General features: G+C 52.3%; 1 protein-coding gene and 2 pseudogenes across 1 annotated transcript; 1 reads left to right on the top strand and 2 right to left on the bottom strand.

The window, feature by feature from the left end:
• Positions 1 to 24,869, bottom strand: part of LOC142598829 (scavenger receptor cysteine-rich type 1 protein M130-like) — a 351,168-nt pseudogene that overhangs the window by 134,028 nt on the left and 192,271 nt on the right.
• On the bottom strand, positions 4,950 to 5,883 carry LOC142598810 (olfactory receptor 14A16-like; annotated as a pseudogene).
• On the top strand, positions 18,503 to 19,417 carry LOC142598846 (olfactory receptor 14J1-like). Its single transcript, XM_075738271.1, has one exon. It carries the CDS (start codon positions 18,503 to 18,505, stop codon positions 19,415 to 19,417), a length of 915 nt encoding a protein of 304 aa, XP_075594386.1.

Below are 24,869 nucleotides of genomic sequence, written 5' to 3' on the forward strand. Positions count from 1 at the left end.
CACATAATGTGTGAGCAGAAGAATTAAGAACGGTTGGAAAAAAAAAAAAAAAGAATCCTTCCTTACTGTTGAGTATTGAACTCTTTTGACTTTGACTAGACTCCTGAAATCTCTCTAATTAACCACATAAGAATTGAAGACCTAAAGGAAAATCATGCACAGAGCGTTGGCTCTCATTAGGGAGTTTTGCATGTTAATTAGCCCCCTGGTGCCAACCTCCTGAACTCCAAGGTCCTGAAAGATTGAACAAGTGTCTAAAGAAGTAAAAGTCAGCAGCAAACCTCCAAGTTTCTGAGAGTGTTAGAGGGCCCCAGGGAAGGCGATTACTCAAGAGATCATGGAGGGAATGACCAGACAAGGAGATTTACAAAGGCATGTAGTGGTAGGCCAAGAGGTAATGGCTGTGAGCTGAAGGAGGGTAGATTTAGATTAGATATTAGGAAGAAATTCTTCCCTGTGAGGGTGGTGAGGCACAGGAACAGGTTGCCCAGAGAAGCTGCTGATGCCCCCTCCCTGGAAGTGTTCAAGGCCAGGTTGGATGGGGCTTTGGGTAACCTGGTCTAGTGGAGGCTGTCCCTGCCCATGGGAGGGGGGGTGGAACTAGATGATCTTTGAGGTCCCTTCCAACCCAAACCAGTCTGTGATTTTGCGGTTGTCCCTGGGAGCTGGTAAAACAGAAAGTCAGAGGCACTGGTCACATGTGGAAAATCAAATGTGGAGGTGGCTGTGAAAGCCCTAAATGTGTTTCACCGAGCAGGATGGCCAAGCCCTGACCCCCATCCCCTGAAGAGGGGATCCTTTCCCTCATGAGATGCTTACAGCTCTTCCTGGGAGCAGTGTGATGGGGGGGCGGGGTGCGTGATGCCAAGTGCAGGTCAGCGGTAGGACACCTCCCAGGCTCTATGAGGAGTGGATGATGAGAAAACAAGGCCCTGGGGCTGTAAGGGACTGGTGCCTTCCCATGGGACTCAGTGGAAGAGACAGCAGCCACTGTGGAGAGGACAAGGACTTCTGTCCTGGTGTTGGAGGAGGGCCCAGCCACACCAGGGCCATCAGCTGTTTGCACCACAGATGGTCCTACTCTGTCCCGTGCCTGTTCCAGTTTCCCTGAGGACTTTAGATACCTCCTCCTGCTTCCTCATCTCACTCTGACCTTGGGATCTCCCAAGCTTTACTGATGCTGGTGAAAGGCAAGATGCTAACTACAGTACAACTTGCTTAGAAGAATGAACACTAATTGAGACTATGAGGTTCTACCTCAGGGTCCATGCGACCTGAAGACCCAAGCTAAGCCAGCTCTTACCGGCTGAGAACATCCCATGTCAATGATAAACCCATGGAAGATTTACCTTTCAAAAAACCGGGCATATAACCACGGCCAGAACAGCAACCGACCAGCATCCAGGATAATCCCCCCACCTGAGCGGGACATAGCTTTAGAACAAAGAGAATTAACATACCTCTGACCGTTTGTCTGTACCACCTGCATGGGACAAGGATGTAGTAACTGATGAGCCCATCCCTTAACGGGAGGGATTGCATTGGTCTACACAACTGTACTGTAACAGACACAAACCCTGCTTTCCTCTGTACTGGGGTCCTCCAGGCATTAGGCTGAGGCACCACTGCCTGCACAGCTGAAATAAGAGAAGAAATTACCCTGGTAATTCTATGCTAAGCTTCCTTGTCTCCCTCTGCAGCCAGCAAATGAAGGACTTGTATGTGCCACTTTGGCCTCACTGGCTGTGCCTGCAAAGACAAAGCTGTGGTTACCTGAGGATTTGACAGTACCTGGGAGTTCCCCACAACCCCTCTGGTGCCTTCCAATGCCCTGCTAATGTCCTCTGGCACCCAAAATATCCCAGTCCCAGACTTGCTTGACTCCTTGACTCCCCAAGGACCAGGGGAAACTCAAGGTCTGGAGTCGGGGATACAGAGGATCCAGGGCTTGCTATGCTCCAACTGAAAAAGAGATATTGGCATAATGTGAAGGGGTTTGAGCCGCTTCAGAAGCGGTTGGTACTGAAGCACAGCTCCTCCTGGCACCCTGACTGCTGGTGCTGGGCTGGATGTTTAAAGGGGAGGGTCGCCTCTACACACCATGCAACTGATTCTACATGGAATAAGTGGGTTGCACTGATCACACAGTGGGCTCGAATAGGAAACCCCAATCACCCAGGAATTCTGGAAGTGATCACGGATCTTGCCAGAAGGCCAAGATTTCTGAATATCGCCAGAGGAAGAGGTGCTGAAGAAGCCCCACTGTATAATAAACCAGCAGAAAATGAGAGGCCCTATGCCCCCTTCACTGATGGGTCCTGTTGCATTGTGGGGAAGCATCGGAGATGGAAGGCCGCTGTATGGAGTCCTACATGACAAGTCACAGCAACTGCTGAAGGAAAAGGTGAATCGAGACAGTTTGCAGAGGTGAAAGGCATCCAGCTGGCTTTAGATACTGCTGAATGAGAAAAATGGCCAGTCTTTTATCTCTATAGTGACTCATGGATGGTGGCGAATGCCCTGTGGGGATGGTTACAGCAGTGGACGCAGAGAGAAACAACTTTTCAGAAACCACGGTCAGTGCAGAAGGAGGTGGGAGGAGATGCTCCAGGCACCAGAGCAGAGATTCCCCTGCAACCCGTGGAGAAGACCATGGTGAGGCAGGCTGTCCCCCTGCAGCCCATGGAGGTTTACAGTGGAGCAGATATCCACCTGGAGCAGACCCCCATGCTGGAGCAGGTGGATGCACCTAAAGGAGGCTGTGCTCCCATGAGAAGCCTGCACTGGAGCAAGCTCCTGACAGGCACTGTGGACCCATGAAGTGAGGAGCCATTGCTGGAGTAGGTTTGCTGGCAGGACTTGTGAACCCGTGGGGGATCCATGCTGGAGCAGTCTGTTCCTGAACGACAACAACCCATGGGAAAGACCCACACTGGAGTAGTTTGTGAAGAACTGCAGCCCATGGGAAGGACTCACGTGAGAGAAATATGTGGAGCACTATATATCTCATGAGATGGCCTCCATCCTGGAGCAGAGGAAGAGTATGAGGAGTCCTCCCTCTGAGGAGGAAGGAGCGGCAGAGACAACTTGTGATGAACCGACCACAACCCCATTCCCCACCCTCCTGTGCTGCTGCAAGGGAGCAGGTGGAGAAATCGGGAGGGAAGTTAAGGCTGGGAAGACAGGAGGGGTGGTGGAAAGGCGTTTAAGATTTGTTTTGGGTTTTTTTATCATTACTCTGATTTGATTTGTAAGAAATTAAATCAGTTTTCCCAAGTTGAGTCTGGTTTGCCCATGGCAGTAACAGGTGAGTGATATCCCTGTCCTTCTCTCAGCCCACAAGCCATTCATTATATTTTCTCTCCCCTGTCCAGGTGAGGAGGGGGAGTGATAGAGCATCTTTGGTGGGCACTTGACGTCAGCCCGCCACATAATATGTCTTGAAAATTGGGACAACATTTGCCAGCTTCCAACTACTGGGACATCTCCAACCTTGTCACATGGAAACCTGGTACCAAGGGATTGGACCCCTTGTGTGGAATTTCTCTTTGCTTCACAGCAGAGAAATACTGGAGTGGGTTGCAACTTACTGATGAATGAGGTTCCCACCAAGACAGCAATGGCTGCAGTCCCCAAGGCCAGAGAGCAATGGGCCTGGGCTGTGCAGCCCTGGCAGGAGAGGGGGTTGCTATCCCAGGTGACTCTGCAGCAGCATGGGGCCTGTGGCAGAGGTGAAGGTGATTTCCAAGAAGGACAAGGTGCTGCTGAGAAAGTCCCTAGGGGAGGACAGTCCAGCCACACTGTGGACATCATGCTGGGGGCTGACTGGCTAGAGAGCAGCGCTGCAGAGAAGGGCCTTGGGGTCCCAGAGGATAACAAGCTGAGCAGGAGCCAGCAGTGCACCATCGTGGCAAAGGCCATCAGCCACCTCCCCTGGCCCCGTGGCAGTTCCCACCACAGGGTGCTGCTGCAGAGCTCTGGGCACTCACACCAGAGCCCTGGCCCCTCTGAAGGACACAGCAGCTCCTGGGGGGCAGAGAGGCAGTTCAGCCTCCCCATCAGCCCAGGGCTGGTGCTGGCCCTGAGCACACAAGCAGACAGAGGCCACTCAATCTCTGGCTCTCCTGCATTCATATTCTAGGGGATCCCTAACCCCAACAGCCTTTACCCCTTCTCTGCCCCCACCAGCCCCACTCCCCAGCACAACACAAGATTCCTGGCCCTGGGGGTCCTCAGGCAGCTCATGCATCTCATCCAGTCTCCCCTCCCCGTGCCCGCTGGTGCCCCACTGACTCCCCTGGCACTGTAGAGTCCTTGTTTGTGGATACCTCGATTTAGTGCTTTACTTTGGGGGCACCTCTCCTTTGAGGGTGTTTCACTTTGTGTGTCTCCATTCATTCCCACGCCAGGGCACATGGTGAGTCCCCATCCTCTCCTCACTCCTCCAAATTCATTTCCAGATACACTGCTCTATGCCATCTGTCCTGTCATGGCATATGACATGAAGCAGCCTGAGGAGGTAATGGGGAGCTGATAGACCATCTCCACTGCAAATGAACACCAAGAAGAGAGCCTTTAAAACCAGAACTTTTGGGCCAATGGAACCCTATGGTACTGTGAGCTTAACTCCAAACACAGGAAGAACACAAGGAGAACAGACTCTTTAAAGAACCCTCACAATTCATTGGATATTTCATTGGCAGCATCATTGGAGGAAGAGCCCAGCCTTCAGGCATTGCACCCAGGAGATCCCCTTTCATTGAAGAGCTTGTATTGGATATGCCACATGTGACAGTGTTATGCAAGGGTCAGATACAACACAATCAAACCCCAAGACAAGCTGTTTAAACAAGAAAATTATCTATGAGCAGGATTATCACAAGGGAAAAGAGCAGACTCCTGGCCTAAGATAAACTCTGGGAAATGTGCAGAGAAGGGGAGAGAGGTTATTATTGGTGAAACAACATCCATTGGGCCACTTTCCATAGGAAATTCTTGAGCTTATTATTCCTCATGCTGTAGATGAGGGGGTTCACTGCTGGAGGCACCAACGAATACAGAACTGCCACCACCAGGTCCAGGGATGGGGAGGAGATGGAGGGGGGGCTTCAGGTAGGCAAACGTTCCAGTGCTGATAAACAGGGAGACCACGGCCAGGTGAGGGAGGCACGTGGAAAAGGCTTTGTGCCGTCCCTGTTCAGAGGGGATCCTCAGCACGGCCCTGAAGATCTGCACAGAGGACAGCACAATGAACACAAAGCACCCAAATTCTGCACAGACACTAAGTACAAGAAGCCCAGCCTCCCTGAGGTAGGCATCTGAGCAGGAGAGCTGGAGGATCTGGGGAGCTTCACAGAAGAATTGGTCCAGGGCATTGCCGTGGCAGAGTGGTATAGAAAATGCATTGGCCGTGTGCAGCACAGCATAGAGAAACCCACTGCCCCAGGCAGCTGCTGCCATGTGGACACAAGCTCTGCTGCCCAGCAGGGTCCTGTAGTGCAGGGGTTGGCAGATGGCAACGTAGTGGTCGTAGGCCATGATGGTGAGAAGGGCGTACTCAGCTCCAAGCAGGAAGACAAGCAGAAAGACTTGAGCAGCACATCCTGTGTAGGAGATGGCCCTGGTGTCCCGGAGGGAAATGGCCATGGCTTTAGGGACAGTGGTGGAGATGCAGCCCAGGTCGAGGATGGAGAGGTTGAGGAGGAAGAAGTACATGGGGGTGTGGAGGTGGTGGTCGCAGGCTATGGCAGTGATGATGAGGCCATTGCCCAGGAGAGTAGCCAGGTAGATGCCCAGGAAGAGCCAGAAGTGCAAGAGCTGCAGCTCCCGTGTGTCTGCGAATGCCAGGAGGAGGAACTAAGTGATGGAGCTGCTGTTGGACATGTGCTTCCCCTGAGCAGAGAGACTGTGTAAGGAGAAGACGACATTGATAATTTAGGACAGACTTCTTTGAGCCAACCCTGTGCTGTTTCCCAAAGCTATCCCCCCACATTGACTTCTCTTTCCTAGGGGGACCTTCATTCAGCTCCTTCCTGTGAACTCAGGTGTGTGCTGTTGGTGTGTCATGAGGAGCAAGTGCCCCAGAGAAGTCACTCCTACGCTACTGCAGCAGTGTCAAACATCCCGTGCATTCGGTAGGATTTCCTGGCAGTGCGTGCCTACAGCTGAGTGAGAGGTATTGACTTCAGTGACCTTGGGGAACTGTCCTTATCTACTGCAGAGTGTGAACGACTCTGTTCACACTGTGCTCTGGTGAAGTGCAGCCAGCACTGGGGAAGGGCAGTTGAACGTCTTCAGACCCCAGTCTCCAGAAGATGCTCTGGAGCAGGGGGGTTTATGATACCTTTATTTCAAGTGGAGATGCTGCCAATGCCCAGTGCACTTTCTTTGCAGTGACAGAAGTGCTCCGCTTTTGCACTGCTCTCAGCCTGAGGAGTGGTGTGTCCCTGAGGGACAAAAGGGCTCCCTGTGCCACGGTGCAGAGTCAGGAGAGCTGGTCTGCCCATGAGTGACCTGCTGGTCACCACACAGGTGTCCTCTGCTTGCCCCTCTTTCCATTGAAGTGTGATCTCACTAACAACATACTTCAAGAAGAAATGGACTTTTGTGAGCATAGAAGAGTCCAGCTTCAAAGTCCACTCTTCCAAACTCCTCTCTTTCCCCGTGCAGCTCAGCAGAGAGTGATGCAGAGGGGTCGCCTGGCTCTCTGCTGCCTGGAGATTCCCCTGCCAGGAGCTGTTGCTCTGTCCACACCTCTCCTCCCTGTCCCTGCTCACAGAGCCCATCCCACCCTCTGTGTGCTCAGCTCTGCCCTGCAGACACCTCCTGGCAGCAGGGCACTGCCCAGGGGCATCTCCCTTTTTGCAGGTTCTGAGCAGCAAGCAAAGGTGATGCTGGTGCTGTCTGTAGGCAGAGGAGTGGGTGAAGGCATGAGGTTTCTGGCAGATCTGCTCATCCCTCAGTGTAACACCTCAGGAGTCTCAGGGTCTCATTCAAACCTGTCAGCTCCTCTCCCCTTTCCCTTAGGAGGAACCTGAGAGCACAGACCCTGCAAAGGTGATCGATCAGCTCTAAGGGAGCCCCTGCCTTGAACTTCCTCTTGAAAAGCTGCCTCTGCCAGTGTCCTGGGGCTGATCTGGAGCTGGGAGCAGCCCTCACCCATGCAGCCCCCTCTCAACAGCAGGATGCTGCCCCGATGGGGGTTTCTCCTTCCCTCCACCCACAGCTGCTCCCTGCAGCGCTGTGGGGAGCTCCCTGGGCAGGCTGAGTGCTGAGCCTGGCAGGCAGCAGAGCCCCTGCCCCAACACACAGCCCCCTGGGACCCTGCTCTGAAGGACAGCCGTGGCACCCCTGACTACACACCCGCCTCCAGACCCCTGCAGCCATGCCCAGGAGAAGGCAGCCAACATGCCCTGTCCCTCTGACAGTGCAGCAGGGCATGTGGAGCATGTCCTCCTCCTCAACCCCAGGGAGAGATCCCACAGGCTGTGGGCTATGGCAGCTTTACAAGATTGCTCTGAGAACCACATCTGCATTGCCCCGCATCCAGAGACTTACTGTGTCAAGGGCTCCTTCAGTGAGCTCTTAGCACCCTCTCAACCCACACTGCCTTTAACCTCTCTTCTCCTCACTGTTCTCCCCTCGGTGCCTGCAGGCAGTGCCCTCAGCCCTGCTGGGCTCTGCAGAGGAGCTGCTCCTGGGCAGAGCTGTCTCTCTGCAGTGCTGCCTGCTTGCCTTGAGCTCCCTCTGTACCAGGAGCCGGGCCCAGCTCAGCAGCAGAAGCCCAGCCCAAGGCTTTTTAATGACCCCTCCTCTGGGGTTTGGTGCTAGTCCGTGGACTCGTCAAGTCATGAGAAAATGAAGCTCAGACCCTGAAGGGAAGCTGATGAAACATCTCAAGAAGTCGAAGTCAGACACCAACCAGTGACAAATCCTCCCCAGGGGCTCGTTGGAGCAGGAAATTGGAGGCAGTGATGACAGGTAAGCAAAGGCAATGTCAAGGTGGCTCTGATGCTGAGAAGACCTGGGTGCGCTACATCCAGCCAAAGGGCCAAGCCCTGCTCCCCAGCCCCTGGCAAAGGGAGACCCTGTCCCTCACATGTTGCTCAGGTCTCTTCCTGGGGCAGTGGGATGTGGGGATGCACAATGCCAAGACTATGGAAGGACACATCCCAGGCTCCTCTGTGGGGAGGAGGAGGTCATGAGGCCCAAGCAATTTAAGGATAAGGCTTCAGTGGCAGAGGAAGCAGCCATAGCCAAGGAGGCAAGAACCTCAGCTCTCTTGGAGACATTCAGCCTTCCCACAGTCCTCAGATGCCTCCACCACAGGCTGTCCTACAGTTTTCCACAACTTGCCTGCAGGCTGTAGACCTCTACTCTGCTACCCCATCTTACTCTCACGTGAACATCTGGCTAACCTTTACTTTACCTTTACACCTGGCTGTTCCTTGAAACACCAAGCCTTGAGCAGATCCAGACGCCCTCGGGGTGACCTCTTGCCATACAGGACTAACCTCAGAGTGACATTTCTTTCTCCTTGTGTCCACTCTCCACCTCCCAAGCTGCACTTTGGGGCACTCTGCCTTTCCCCTAATGTTTCCCACTCTGAAGAAAAGCTCCACCATCTCTGAAACCACTCTTCAAGCACTCTCAGGATACTCCTATTCAGGGCAGAGATTCCATGCCATGGGACCAAAGGGCCAAAGAAGGCCAGGTCCTTCAGCCTTCCCAGACAGGGCATCTGCTTGAAGCCCCAAACCCCATCTTGACAGGCCTCCTCTGGACCGTCTCCAGCTCCTCCCCACTTGTCTGGAACAGGAAGCCTCCAGAGAGGGACACACCAACCTACATGAGGGCACACCACTGCTGAGTCCAGGGGGATGATTATTCAAGTTGTTTAGGTAGACACATCCTTCCTAATGCAGCCCCGTATGCAGCTGGCCTTCTTCATCGTGAGCATGCACCACTGGCTCACACAGCATCCTGTCTAGTGTCCAGGCCCTTCTCATCAGGGTCACTCCTCAGTCAGCTGGACCAGATATATGTGGTTTTTCTTCACCACAAGGCAGGACTGGCAACTTCTTCTTGAAAACTTCAAGAGGATGCTGTTGGGTAAATCCCAGAGTTTCTCAAGGTCCCCCTGGACTCAAGCTCCATTTTGTCAGCTCTTAATATTTGTGTGCAGATGCCTCACCTTGATTGTGTGTCTCTCACAAGGTATCAGCATGAGGATCTGCAGGGCACTACAAATACTAAAAGGTGCTGCTACTTTAATGCAATTTTCTTTCCATCCTAGGATTAACCACAGTGACCACCTCAGAAACAGCTACAAAGCCAGCAAAGCCAGGGGCAACGAGGAAATATTGAACAAAGGTGGGATGTTTGCATGGGAGGGTACAAGGACGACCAAAGGGAAGAACTCAGCTGGACAAAAGGAGGGAGAAAGAAAATCGAAGGTGAAGCAAAGGATTAGATCAAGGCTGTTTTGGGGGTACCTGCCATGCAGCTCTGCATCTGAGCAGCAGTGAGTGGTTTGGGACAAGAAGGACACAGATGATCTGACTAAACTTATGTCTGACTTTCACAGAATCAGAGAATTGTTTTGCTTGGAAAAGACCTTTAAGATCATCAAGTCCAACCGTTAACCCAGCACTGCCAGAGCCAACCACTAAACCATGTCCCTAAGCACCACATCTAGGCATCTTTTAAATACCTCCAGGGATGGGGACTCAAACACTTCCCTGGGCAGTCCCGGTCCAATGAATAATAACCCTTTCAATGAAGACATTTTTCCTTATACCCAATCTAAACTGTCCCTGGTGCAACTTGAGGCCATTTCCTCTTGTCCTATCACTTGTTTCTTGGGAGAAGAAACCACCACCCACCTGGCTAAAACCTCCTTCTAGGTAGTTGTAGAGAGCCATCAGGTGTCCCCTCAGCCTCCTATTCTCTAGGCTAAACAACCCCAGTTCCCTCAGCCGCTCCTCATCAGACTTGCTCTCTAGAACCTTCACCAGATTCCTTGCCCTTCTTTGGACATGCTCCAGCACCTCAATGTCTTCCTTGTAGTGAGAAGGCAGAGTTCAGGATCCTGAATTAAGGGGACAAGGCAGGCAACCTTGATATTCAAGCTCCAAAATGGTCCACCCAGACATGAGGGAAATCAAGCCAAGGTGGCAGGAGGAAGGCACGTATGAGAAAGGAGTTTCTGATAAAACAAAGCATGAAGAGGAAGCACAGCAAAGGTGGAAGCTGCCTGCGCTCCAGCCTCAATAGTTCTGTGATTCTGTGCTGCAGAGATCCATTTGTGCCCATATGTGTGTTTGTCTGTGCATGGGGGAACTGGGGGGATGAGGGGATCCCAGGGACAGCTTCCAGATGAACAAAAGACCTAAGACTAGTTCCTGGAGGGATCCATCTTGTCTACATGTCTATAAAGGTGTTCATTGTACACTAACAGCCTAGCATGCAAACAGCCCAGCCCTCTCTTTTAACATTTCTCCACTGGCCCTGGCTTTGCTTGCTTTGTACCCTCCTTTGGTGTTTTGGAGACAGTTGTCGTGGCAATTCTCACCTGGGTTAGAAACCCCACTGAACTACTACCTCCATTAATTGTCTGTAATGCCCTGCAACTCCTTATGCTGTTACCTTGTGAGAGATTCCACCATCAGGGTCATCCATCTGCACACAAGCATTACCAGCTGAGCAAATGGAGCTGTACTGAAGAAAAAACTTTGAGAAAGCCTGGGAATTGGCCAACAGAAACCTTTTGTTGTTTCAAAAGAAGTGGCTAGTCCTGCATCGGGGGCAAGAAGAAGCCCATACACCAGGGCCAGCAAGGACCTGACCAGGTGTAGGACACCATAGGACATCCCGTGGTGGAGACAGCTGAGGGCCTGGCCAGGCTGAGACCCCCCAACATAGCTGTGGTCTTTCTCTCCTGGGCTATGGCTGTTCTCTCTGCAGCTGATGCCTATCAGGAGACACCTTATCCTTAGAGCACAAGAGCCTCATGGCCTCCTCATCCCCACCCAAGAGCCTGGGAGGTGTCGTACCGTAGTTCTGCACTTGGCATTGCACATCCCCACATCACACTGCCCCTAGAAAGAGCCCTGAGCAATGTGTGAGGGACAGGATCTCCTCTCCCAAGGTCTGGGGGACAGGGCTTGGCCCTTTGGCTTAATGGAGCACAGCCAGGTTTACTCAGCAGTTTTCTGCACTAATCAGTGCCCAGAGTTGCTTTGTCAGTAATGTCCCTCAGAGGCAGCCATTAACGCTGCAAGAAACTTTGGAGTTTGCATCTGACTTGGACGTGACATCTGACAGGCTTCTTCAGCCTCCTGTCCTTGTCTGAGGTTTGTGGACTTGGCACCAAACCCACCAGAGGGGTCATTAAAATTCCTTGGGCTGGGCCTCTGCTGCTGAGCGGGTCTGGGCTCCTGGGATGGAGGGAGCTCATGGCAAGTGGATACCACTGCAGAGAGACAGCTCTGCCCAGGAGCAGCTCCTCTGCAGAGCACAGTAGATGTGACATCCTATGGGTACTGTCACGTAGAAGGGTACGAGTCTGATGTGGGGCTGGGGGAGGCCCTCCTGTTGAGTCACGAGGTTCAGAAAGGACCCCCTTGCTTTCTAAACTCCTTCTCAGAGAGGAGCCTAGGTGCAGCTAGGTCCAGTCTTAGTCCCAGGCTTGGTCAACGGTTTATGTCTAAAGGATTATGTGTGTAGCCACTTACCAGAGTCAACGTTTGCCTGTCAGAGCCCCACCAAGGACTTTCACTGTGACTGTTTCACAAAGTTGAAAAGATAGGTAATTTATTGAGGTGACAGGTGTAAAAAGTTCAGAATTGCCATTGATAAATGCACTTACTGCAAAAATTTTGAGCTCAAGTTAGTGGTTCAGCGCTTTTGTTAATGATAATTTTCCCAGGGTAACATCCAACATAGTCAGAGGCGCAAGTCTTACCAAAGAGGCGTCCCTGCTTGGGGAGGAGAGAGGTCCAGGCCCACCGACCCATCCAAATAGTTGGAGTTCTTGTCCTCAAAAAAGAGGATTCTAAATGCCAGATTTATACTTTTGGCGAAGTGGGACTAAATCAAGTATTGTGTGCCGACGGGCCCTTGACAAGGCTTGTTGTGCAGTTGATCGGGGCTGGGGGGGGAGTAGCGGAGAACAAAGGCGTTCAGTACAGAGGAGCGGTGGTCTGTTTAGCTTTACTGAAGTAACATCAGGCTGTGAAGGCTCCCCCTCACCCCAGGGGTCACTCCGTTGGGTGAGGAGTAGACCATCAGGCACCGCATCTGTTAAGATGAACAAATTGCTCATCTCCTGCCCCTGTTCGGGTCCAGTGCTTATCAGCACAACAGAAGCAAGTTGCTCAATCCATGCTCTTGCCAAATTTGGACCCCCCCGTGCCCTTTCTGGTGGTTCATAATGACCCTGTATTCGGCACCAACAAGCCTGGACAAGTCCGCCATCCCACAACGATGAACCAGGACCAACATGAGAGCAGGAGGAAGAGGCAGAAACAGAGGTAATCACCCGATCCCTGGCCCTGAGGGAGCTGCGAGATATGTGAAAAGATTTCAGCCACCATCCAGGTGAGCACATCATTACCTGGCTGCTCTGATGCTGGGATAATGGGGCCAGTAGCCTGGAATTAGAGGGCAGGGAGGCCAAGCAGCTGGGATCCCTGTCTAGGGAAGGGGGTATCAAGAAGGTGACTGGGAAAAAGACACAATCCCTCAGCCTCTGGAGGAGACTTCTTTCAAGCATGAGGGAAAGTCATCCCTTCAGTGAAGATGTTTTATGTCACCCAGGCAAATGGACCACCATGGAGAGACGTATCCAGTACTTGAGGGAATTAGCTGTGCAGGAGATGGTTTATTATGACGCAGTCATTATGCAGTTACCCACAGATCCTGATGACATCCAATGTACATGACAAACGTGGCAGAAGTTTGTATGGAGTGCACCATCATCGTATGCCAACTCATTGTCAGTAATGGACTGGAAAAGTGAAGAGGCACCAACAGCGGATGAAGTGGCTGGCTGATTCTGGCAATACGAAGAAAGTCTCTCTTCCTCTCCAGTTTCCAGTTTCCACCAGGCAGTCTCCCAGACCGAGTGGAAGGCTTGCCCGTACGTACGATCCTCTTGAAGGGACCTCTAAGTCATTTTTGCAAGAAGTGAGTAGCAAATACAATGAGCAGAATTAGAGGGGCCGTGCCTCCAGCCAGGTGGAGGAGAGGGACAACCAGGTTTATTGGACTGTGTGGATCTGATGGCCTGGCATGTCAGACCCACAAGAACAGAAGGCTCTAGTGGACACTGGTGCACGGTGTACTTTAATGCCATGGAACCATGAAGGGGCAGAACCCAGGGATCCCAACAGTTGACTGTACTGGAGCCTGAAGTAAATCTAACTGGGAATGACTGGGAAAAGCACCGCATTGTGACTGGCCCAGAGGCTCCATGCATCCTTGGCATCAACTATGTTAGGAGAGGGTATTTCAAGGACCCAAAAGGGTACAGATGGGCTTTTGGCATAGCTGCCTTGGAGATGGAAGAAATTGAACAGCTGTCTACTTTGCCCGGTCTCTCGGAGCTCGCTTCTGTTGTGGGGTTGCTCAGGGTTGAACAAGAAAAGGTGCCGATCACTACCACAACTGTGCACTGGCGGCAATACCACAACGACCGAGACTCCCTGGTTCCCATCCACAAGCTAATTCGTCAACTGGAGGGTCAGGGAGTGATCAGCAGAACCCGCTCACCCTTTAACAGTCCCATATGGCCAGTGCAGAAGTCCAATGGAGAGTGGAGACTGATGGTAGACTATCGTGGCCTGAATGAAGTCACACCGCCGATGAGTGCTGTTCTGCCAGACATGCTGGAACTTCAATCTGAACTGGAGTCAAAGGCAGCCAAGTGTTTCACCACAACTGGTACAGCTAATGCATTTTTCTCGATCCCTTTGGTGGCAGAGTGCAGGGCACAGTTTGCTTTCACTTGGAGGGGCATCCAGGACAAATGGAACAGACCACTGTGGGGGTAGAAACACAGCCCCACCATTTGCCAGGGACTGGTCCAGGCTGCACTGGAACATGGTTATGTCCCGGAGCACCTGCAAGATATTGATGACATCATGGTATGGGGCAACTCAATACAAGAAGTTTCCGAGAAAGGGAAGGAAACATTCCAACTCTTGCTGAAAAGTGGTTTTGCCATAAAACAAAGTGAGGTCAAGGGACCTACACAGGAGATCCAGTTTTTAGGAATAAAATGACACGATGGGCGTCATCAGATTCCAATGGATGTGATGAACAAAATAGCAGCCATGTCTCCACCAACCAACAAAAAGGAAACACAAGCTTTCTTAGGCATTGTGGGTTTCTGGCAAATGCATATTCCAAATTAGAGTCCCATTGTAAGCCTTCTCTGCCAGGTGAACAGGAAGAAGAACGATTTCAAATGGGGCGCTGAGCAACGGCAAGCCTTTGAACAAATTAAATGGGAAATTGTCCATGCAGTAGCCATTAGGACAGTCCAGGCAGGACCAGATGTCAAGAATGTGCTCTACACTGCAGCCGGGGAGAATGGCCCCATCTGGAGTCTCTGGCAGAAAGCACCAGGGGAGACTCGAGGTCTGGAGTCGGGGATACAGAGGATCCAAGGCCCGCTACACTCCAGCAGAAAAAGAAATACTGGCAGCATATGAAGTGGTTCGAGTTGCTTCAGAAGTGGTTGGTACTGAAGCACAGCTCGTCCTGGCATCCCGACTGCCGGTGCTGGGCTGGATGTTCAAAGGGAGGGTCCCTTCTACACATCATGCAACTGATGCTGCGTGGAGTAAGTGGGTCACACTGATCCCACACTGGGCTCGAATAGGAAACCCCAATCACCCAGGAATTCTGGAAGTGATCACAGACTGGACAGAAGGATACGATTTTGGAATGTCACCAGAGGAGGAGGTGGCACGAGCTGAAGAGGTCCCACCGTGTAATAAACAGAAAATGAGAGGCCATATGTCCTGTTCACTGATGGGTCCTCTCGCATTGTGATAAAAAAATGGCAGGTTGTTGGCTGGTGTGAGGCGTTTTACATGATGAGCTGCAGAAACTTTTGAAGGAGATGTTACATTGAGACAGTTTGTACATTGCATACAAACAGCCCCACCATCATTTCTCCTTTCCCCGCTGACCCTGGTTTGGCTTGCTTTGTACCCTCCTTTGGTGTTTTGAAGACTCTCTTCATGGCAATTCCTACCTGGGTCTCTAGAGATCTGCAGCTCCTCATACTGTTCTCTCATGAGACTACACCACTATCAGGGTGAGCCACCCGCACACAAACATTAACCGCTGACCAAATGGAGCTTCAGTCCAGAGGGACCTGGAGAAACTCGGGGATTTGGCCAAAAGAAACCTCGTGACGTTGACAAGGAGAATTGGCCAGTCTGGCCTCAGGGAGAAGAACCAAGCTGTCCATCAGGGCCAGCTGGGACCTGCTGTGCTGAGGAGTGACTCTGAGGAGAAGGGCCTGGCAACTGCGAGGGACACCATACGAGCCAGGGGTTTCTGCTCCCTGTGAAGAAGGCCAGTTGCATACGGGGCTGCGTTAGGATGAGCATGGTCACCCAGAGCAGGGGAGTTCTTATGGCCCTTGACACCGCACTGGTGGGGACCCCCACACATGGCTTTGTCCCAGTTCTCGGCTCCCTCTTTTGCTGGAGCTGGGAGGAGCTGGAGAGTGGCCAGAGGAGATGTGGCCAGGTGGAGTTTGGGGCCTGAAGCAGATGGGCTGTGTGGAGGGGCTGGGAGACCTGGGCTTCTTTGGGCCCTTTGCCCAGTGGTGGAGAGGCTCAGGGCAGTCTAGCAGTAGCCTGAGACTGCTTGAAAGGTGGTTTCCGAGATGGTGGAGCTTTTCTGAAAACTGGGAAACATCATGAGAAAGAAAAGATGGCGGCAGGTGCGGGTTGGGAGGTTGAGATGGGACAGGAGGAGAAAGAAATGTCCCTGCAAGTACAGTTCTGTGGTACAAGAGGCCACCCAGCAAGAGTCTGGATTAGCCAGAGCCTTGCATTTCAGTGAACAGTCTGTGAGGATGGAGAGATATCAGTAAGGGTAGGAAGACGCTCAGGTGAGAGTAAGCAGGCTGGGTGTCAAGAGCCTGCAGGGAAAGAGGTGGAGGTGTGGGACACCGTAGGACATCCTGTGGTGGAGACATCTGGGGGCAGTGGCAAGGCTGAAAGCCCCCAACACAGCCAAGGTCTTGGTCTGCTGGGCTGTGGCTGTTCTCTCTGCAGGTGATGCCTGTGAGGAGACATCATTAGAGCACCAGGACTTCATCGCCCCCTTGACACAACCTGTGAGCCTGAGAAAGATTGTGTGGTAGTCCTGCTCTAGGCATTGCACATCTCCACATCACAGTGGCCCCAGGAAGAGCCCTGAGACACGTGTGAGGGACAGGGTCTCCCCTCCCAGGGGCTGGGGCTCACAGCTTGGCCCTTTGCCTTAATGAATCACATCCAGGTTTACTCAGCATCAGAGCCACCTTGCCATTGCCTTTGCCTCCCTGTCATCACTGCCTCCACTTTCCTGCTCTAACCAGCCCCAGAGTTGCTTTGTCAGTGATGCCCTCAGGGGGACCCAGTAATGCTCCAAGAAACTGTGGAGTTTGCGTCAGACTTTGACTTCTTGAGAGGTTTCATCAGCTTCCTCTCAGGGTCGGAGCTTCATGGACTCATCCCCAAACCCACCAGAGGGGTCATTAACTGCTGCTGGTCTCCTGGGATGGAGGGAGCTCATGGCAAGTGGGCTGTGCTGCAGAGAGACAGCTCTGCCCAGGAGCAGCTCCTCTGCAGAGCCCAGCAGGGCTGAGGGCTCTGCCTGCAGGCACCGAGGGGAGAACAGCGAGGCAGAGAGAGCTGAAAGGCAGTTGGAAATGGGAGGATGGCTGAGAGCTCACGGAAGGAGAAATCTTCAGAGCCCTTGACACGGTGAGTCTCTGGGTGCAGGGCAATGCCGATGGGGTTCCTGGAGGCACCTCCTCAAGCTGGCAGAGCCCAGAGCTGATGGGATCTGCCAGGTGGACTCCCTGTGCAGAGGCAAGTTTGACTGGCTGTGAATGCAGGTGTGCAGCCAGGGGTGCCCAGTTGTGTCCTTCAGAGCAGGGTCCCTGCAGCCCAGGGGCTGTGTGCCGGGGCAGGGACTCTGCCGCCTGCCAGGGTCACATTTTTCAAGGCACCTGATAAAGTCACTTCACCCTTTCCTCTGCCTACAGAAAGCATCAACATCACCTTTGTGGTGTCTTCAGGGTTGATCTGCTCTTCTCCTTAAGACCTGCCAACACAGAGGTGCCCCTGGGCAGTGCCCTGCTGCCAGGAGGGGTCTGCAGGGCAGAGCTGAGCACACAGAGGGTGGGATGGGCTCTGTGAGCAGGGACAGGGAGGAGAGGTGTGGACAGAGCAACAGCTCCTGGCAGGGACAGCTCCAGGCAGCAGGGACATGGGCAGGCAGTGGGAGGAAACTGCAGACAAGCCCTGGGCTAGGCTGCCTTCAGCCTGCTCTCTTTTGGTCCCTCACTCTAGATGTCTGCTGGGCATTGTCTGCTGAGCAAGGAGCTGAATCTGCCTTTAGGACATCCCATCTTCAGGATTCCTGAATGTCTTCTTTGTCCGTCCCACCAAGCTTGTGTGCTGTCCCAGAAAGGCACAGCTCTCCTGTTGGATCCTAGGGAGTTCTGACCCATCCCTTGTGGGTTGCCAGTCTCCTCTCAGGTTCCTTTGCTTCTTTCTGAGACAGGCCATATCCAGTGCTAAGATCCAGTTCTAAGATCTGTCCTTTGATATAGGACTCTCCTGCTTTCATCAAACTCTAGTTGCTCTTCCTTTTTTTTTTAAACACTAATCAGTATATGCTGTCATCCTCTTCTACTTCGAGGTAGCAGAACCAAAAACACGGGGCTGATGGGAACAAGAAGGATGGACACTGCAGCTCTCCTGACTCTACACTGAGACACACAGAGCTGAGCCCTTTTGCATCTCTTTTTCTAACAATCCACCCTTTCAGTCATAAAAAAGAGGATCTTTAGCCCTAAAGCTAATACCAGATGTGATGATGGAAACAAAAAAACTACAGAGCAACAGACATGCTCAGCCTCTCTTCTGCCACCCACTCTCTTTGGAGTGATGAGTGCAGATATTCAACATTTCCATCAAGGGTGAATTGCATCTGACATCCCTTGTGATCATCGGAGGTGTCAAGAACCAGCTCCCACGTACTCACTGCAGCAGGGTAGAGCTGACTCCTTGGCAGCACAAGGCCAGAGGTCCTGCTCCTCAAAGCACACTCAGCCAGCACAAAGCAAAGAAAGGAAAGGCCTTGGAATTGGGGGAGGGGGTGGGATTTCTTTGAAAAATGGAGTGGCTTTGCTCAGAGAAGTCTGTCATAGCTTTTCCCTGTCTTTTCCTCCTTAGGACAATGGCCCCATATTAAGAACCAGCAAATGTCCAACAGCAGCTCCATCACTGAGTTCCTCCTCCTGGCATTCGCAGACACACGGGAGCTGCAGCTCTTGCACTTCTGGCTCTTCCTGGGCATTTACCTGGCGGCTCTCCTGGGCAATGGCCTCATCATCACTGCCATCGCCTGCAACCACCACCTCCACACCCCCATGTACTTCTTCCTCCTCAACTTGTCCCTCCTCGACCTGGGCTCCATCTCCACCACTGTGCCCAAAGCCATGGCTAACTCACTCTGGGACACCAGGGCCATTTCCTACACAGGATGTGCTGCACAGGTCTTTTTTTATTTCTTTCTAATGTCAGCAGAATATTTCCTTCTCACAGTCATGGCCTACGACCGCTACATTGCCATCTGCAAACCCCTGCACTACGGGACCCTCCTGGGCAGCAGAGCTTGTGTCCACATGGCAGCAGCTGCCTGGGGCAGTGGGTTTCTCTATGCTGTGCTGCACACGGCCAATACATTTTCTATACCTCTCTGCCATGGTAATGCCCTGGACCAATTCTTCTGTGAAGTTCCCCAGATCCTCAAACTTTCCTGCTCAGACTCAGACTATCTCAGGGAAGCTGGGCTTATTGTGGTTAGTTCCTCTTTATTCTTTGTTTGTTTTGTTTTTATTCTGCTGTCTTATGTGCAGATATTCTGGGCAGTTTTGGGGATCCCTTCTGAGCAAGGACGGCACAAAGCCTTTTCCACGTGCCTCCCTCACCTGGCTGTTGTCTCCCTGTTTATCAGCACCGGTATGTTTGCCTGCCTGAAGCCCAGCTCCATCTCCTCCCCATCCCCGGACCTGGTGGTCGCCATTCTGTATTCCGTGGTGCCTCCAACCTTGAACCCTGTCATCTACAGCATGAGGAACCAGGAGCTCAAGGATTCGCTATGGAAACGAGTTTAATGGATTTTATTTCACCAACAATAACCTGTCTCTCCTTCTCTGCACATGTCCCAGAGTTCATCTTAGGCCAGGAGTCAGCACTTTTCCCTTGTGAAAATCCTGCTTATATTTACTTTTCTGGTTTATATTACTTGTCTGGAGGTTTGATTGTGTTGTGTCTGACCCATGTGCAGCACTGTGTGAGATGTGACATGTTCAATAGCAGCTCTTCAAGATGAAGAGAATCTTGGTGCAGTACATGAAGGCTGGGTTCTTCCCCTAGAGTACTACCAGTGAAATATCCAAAGAATTGATCTTTTAAAGAGTCTGTTCTACTTGTGTTCTCCCTGTGTTCTCCCTGTGTTCTCCCTGTGTTCGGGGTTAAGCTCACAGTACCATGGGGTTCCATTGGCCCAAAAGTTCTGTTTTTAAAGGTGTCCATTTGCAGTGGAGATGGTCCATCAGCTATCCATTACGTCCTCAGGCTTCTTCATATATGACAGAACAGATGGCATATAGCAATGTATCTGGATATGAATTTGGAGGGGTCAGGAGAGGATGGGGACTCACCATGTGCCCTGGGGTGGGAATGAATGGAGACACACAAAGTGAAACACCCTCAAAGGAGAAGTGCCCCCAAAGTAAAGCACTAAGTTGATGTATCCACAAACAAGGACTCTACAGTGCCAGGGGAGTCAGTGGGGCACCAGCGGGCACGGGGAGGGGAGACTGGATGAGATGCATGAGCTGCCTGAGGACCCCCAGGGCCAGGACTCTTGTGTTGTGCTGGGGAGTGGGGCTGGTGGGGGCAGAGAAGGGGTAAAGGCTGTTGGGGTTAGGGATCCCCTAGAATGTGAATGCAGGAGAGCCAGAGATTGAGTGGCCTCTGTCTGCTTGTGTGCTCAGGGCCAGCACCAGCCCTGGGCTGATGGGGAGGCTGAACTGCCTCTCTGCCCCCCAGGAGCTGCTGTGTCCTTCAGAGGGGCCCGGCTCTGGTGTGAGGGCCCAGAGCTCTGCAGCAGCACCCTGTGGTGGGAACTGCCATGGGGCCAGGGGAGGTGGCTGATGGCCTTTGCCACGATGGTGCACTGCTGGCTCCTGCTCAGCTTGTTATCCTCTGGGACCCCAAGGCCCTTCTCTGCAGCGCTGCTCTCTAGCCAGTCAGCCCCCAGCATGATGTCCACAGTGTGGCTGGACTGTCCTCCCCTAGGGACTTTCTCAGCAGCACCTTGTCCTTCTTGGAGATCGCCTTCACCTCTGCCACAGGCTCCACGCTGCTGCAGAGTCACCTGGGATAGCAACCCCCTCTCCTGCCAGGGCTGCACAGCCCAGGCCCGTTGCTCTCTGGCCTTGGGGACTGCAGCCATTGCTGTCTTGGTGGGAACCTCATTCATCAGTAAGTTGCAACCCACTCCAGTATTTCTCTGCTGTGAAGCAAAGCCATTCCACACAAGGGGTCTGTCCTGGTTCTGGCAAGGATAGAGTTAATGTCACAAGGAGCCAGGACAGGTGAGCCAAGCTGGCCAGGTGCTATTCCATACCATGTGACATCATGCTCACCATAAAAGGGGGCTAGTCGGGCAGGGGCGGGTTCGGCGTGTCACCATGGCTCCAGGACAGGTCGAGCATCCAGTGGGTCGGTCGTTGGACTGGTAAATCGTTCTCTGTTATCACCCATTGTTACTATCTGTTATCAGCACTGTTGCTGATTGTTTTCCCTCTCCCTTGCTGTCCCAGTAAACTGCCCTTATCCCAACCCTCAAGGCTTTGCCCTTGTTTTTCTGGTCTCCTCCCCATCCTGCCGGGGGAGGGGTGAGCGAGCAGCGCATGGCACTTAGCTACCGGCTGGGCCTAAACCACGTCAGTCCTTTTTGGCGCCCAACGTGGGGCTCAAGGGGTTGTGATAACAACAAGTCTGACCCAAGTGTGTTAAAACAAAGTTGTTATAAGCATTTATGATGTTATTGAAACAGTCAGTGGTTACAATGATGTTCTGTTTGGTCACATGGTTCTGGTTTGTAAACCCGTGTTTACTCTATGTAATCCCTGCGGTGCTGTTTATCACCTCTGGGAGAGGGGTTCATGTTCTCATATTGTTGTATTGTGTGATAATGACTTATGATATCATTGGCAGTCATGAGTCTGAGCTGGTATGTGTATGTAGCATTTCGGTCAGGCCCGTACCTTGGTCAATACCTTTCAGAATTGATTAATATTTGCACCCGATCTATGGGGAAGACAGGGGGGGATACCTTCTCCCACTCTTTCACCTCCTCTTTTCCCTTTTGGTTGGTCACGACAATTTTTGAGAATTTTGAATACCCTTGGAATGTTCAGGCCAGTATATTCCTATTGCTAGGTCTCCTGAATGCTTTCCCACTCCTCTTCAGGGTTAGCAAAAATTGTTTCAAGAGTACCACCCAGGGATCTTCCCCAAGGCTGAATGGTCAGGGCTGGCATGGCATGTGGGAGAGTATGGGTGGGTATCTAGAGACCTTTTCACCCCCAATGGTTTGGAGCTTCACTCCTGAACAATTGCAAGACCCTGATAAAATGGTAGAATATTTGAAAGGAAAATGCTGTGGGGATTCTAAGGAGTCACAACTTAACTGCGCTGTGCTGGGCCCTGGCCACAATCTATCAAACACTGCTTGATAGTAGACAGCACCATCCAGAGGGAGAGAGCGGACCCACAGGCACTGCAGCTGCCCAGGCCCCCGCAACAGGCACTGTAGTCAAGCCAAAAGATCAACCCATACCAATATCAGTCGCCCCTATACACAAAATTAATACACAAGGAAATTGGTTCGCTTAGTGAGAGATGATGATAAACCGGGGCCATCACGAGAACAAGAAGAAGAGCCAGAACCAGAAGTGATTACTCGATCCCTGTCCCTGAGTGAACTGCGAGATATGCGGAAAGATTTCAGCTGCCTTCCAGGGGAGCATATTATTACCTGGCTGCTCCGCTGCTGGGATAACGGGGCCAGTAGCCTGGAACTGGAGGGCAGGGAGGCCAAGCAGCTAGGATCCTTGTCTAGGGAAGGGGGCATTGACAAGGCAATTGGGAAGAAGGCGTAGGCCCTCAGCCTCTGGAGGCGACTCCTGTCAAGTGTGAGGGAAAGGTATCCTTTCAGCGAAGATGTCGTATGTCGGGCGGGCAAGTGGACCACCATGGAGAGAGGTATCCAATATCTGAGGGAATTAGCTGTGCGGGAAATGGTTTATTACGATCCAGACAACGCACAGTTGCCCACAGACCCTGATGAAGTCCAGTGTACCCGACCCATGTGGCGAAAATTTGTGTGAAGTGCACTATCATCGTACGCCAACTCACTGGCAGTAATTGACTGGAAGAGTGAAGAGGCACCCACGGTGGATGAAGTGGCTGGCCGACTCCAGCAATATGAAGAGAGCCTTTCTTCCTCCCTCGTCTCAGCTGTGGAGAAACTGTCTCAGGACGTCCGGCAACTCAAAGAGGATATATCGTACTCCCCACCTGTACAGACCCGCATTTCAGCTGTTAGGAGTAAGCGTTTTTCTGCTCCAGAGAGGGGATATAGAGCATACACACCACGAGGTATCCTGTGGTTTTACCTGCGTGACCATGGAGAAGACATGAGGAAATGGGATGGGAAGCCCACCTCAACCCTGCGGGCACGTGTACGTGAGCTACAAGGCAAGACAGCCGTAAAAAGGGACTCTTCCAGAAAGAATGCTGCTCCAGTTTCCACCGGGCAGCCCCCCAGACCAAGTGAAAGGCCAGATCGCACTTCTGATCCTCTTGAAGGAACTTCTAAGTCCTTTTTGCAAGAGGTGAGTAGTGACTATGACGAGCAGGATTAGAGGGGCCCTGCCTCCAGCCAGGTGTAGGAAAGTGACAATAGGGTTTATTGGACTGTGTGGATCCGATGGCCTGGCACATCAGACCCACAGGAGTACAAAGCCCTAGTGGACACGGGTGCACAGTGTACCCTAATGCCATCAAACTATGAAGGGGTGGAACCGATATCTATTTCTGGTGTGATGGGGAGATCCCAACAGTTGACTCTGTTGGAGGCTGAAGTAAGTCTAACGGGGAATGAGTGGCAAAAGCACCCCATTGTGACTGGGCCGGAGGCTCCATGCATCCTGGGCATAGACTACCTCCGGAAAGGGTATTTAAAGACCCAAAAGGTTACCGGTGGGCTTTTGGAATAGCTGCCTTAGAAGCGGAGGAAATTGAACCATTGTCTAGTTTGCCTGGTCTCTCGGAGGACCCTTCTGTTGTAGGGTTGCTGGGGGTTGAAGAGCAACAGGTGCCGATTGCTACTACAACTGTGCACCGGCGGCAACACCGCACCAATAGAGACACCCTGGTTCCCATCCACAAGCTAATTCATCAACTGGAGGGTCAAGGGTGATCAGCAGAACCCACTCACCCTTTAACAGTCCCATATGGCCAGTGCGGAAGTCCAATGGCGAGTGGAGGCTGACGGTAGACTATCGTGGCCTGAATGAAGTCACACCGCCCATGAGTGCTGCCGTGCCGGATATGCTGGAACTTCAATATGAACTGGAGTCAAAGGCAGCCAAATGGTATGCCACAATTGATATCGCTAATGCATTTTTCTCGATCCCTTTGGCAGCAGAGTGCAGGCCACAGTTTGCCTTCACTTGGAGCGGCGTCCAGTACACCTGGAATCGACTGCCCCAGGGGTGGAAACACAGCCCCACCATCTGCCATGGACTGATCCAGACTGCACTGGAAAAGGGTGAAGCCCCAGAGCACCTGCAAGACATTGATGACATCATTGTATGGGGCAACTCAGCAGAGGAAGTTTCTGAGCAAGGGAAGAAAATAATCCAAATCCTGCTGCAGGCTGGCTTTGCCATAAAACGAAGTAAGGTGAAGGGGCCTGCGCAGGAAATCCAATTTTTAGGCATAAGGTGGCATGATGGGTGGCGTCAGATCCCAATGGATATGATCAACAAAATAGCAGGCATGTCCCCACCAACCAACAAAAAGGAGACACAGGCCTTCTTAGGCATTGTGGGTTTCTGGCGAATGCACATTCCGAATTACAGTCTGATAGTAAGCCCTCTCTACCATGTAACCCGGAAGAAGAATGATTTCAAATGGGGCCCTGAGCAACGACAAGCTTTCGAACAAATTAAACAAGAAATAGTTCATGCCGTAGCTCTTGGGCCAGTCCGGGCAGGACCAGATGTCAAAAATGTGCTGTACACCGCAGCCGGGGAGAATGGCCCTACCTGGAGTCTCTGGCAGAAAGCACCAGGGGAGACTCGAGGTCAACCCCTAGGGTTTTGGAGCCGGGGATATAGAGGATCCGAGGCCCGCTACACTCCAATGGAAAAGGAGATATTGGCAGCCTACGAAGGGGTTTGAGCTGCTTCAGAGGTGATTGGCACTGAAGCACAGCTCCTCTTGGCACCCCGACTCCCAGTGCTGGGTTGGATGTTCAAAGAGAGG

Source organism: Balearica regulorum, chromosome 31 (genome assembly GCF_011004875.1).
Source record: "Balearica regulorum gibbericeps isolate bBalReg1 chromosome 31, bBalReg1.pri, whole genome shotgun sequence".
NCBI lineage: Eukaryota > Metazoa > Chordata > Aves > Gruiformes > Gruidae > Balearica > Balearica regulorum.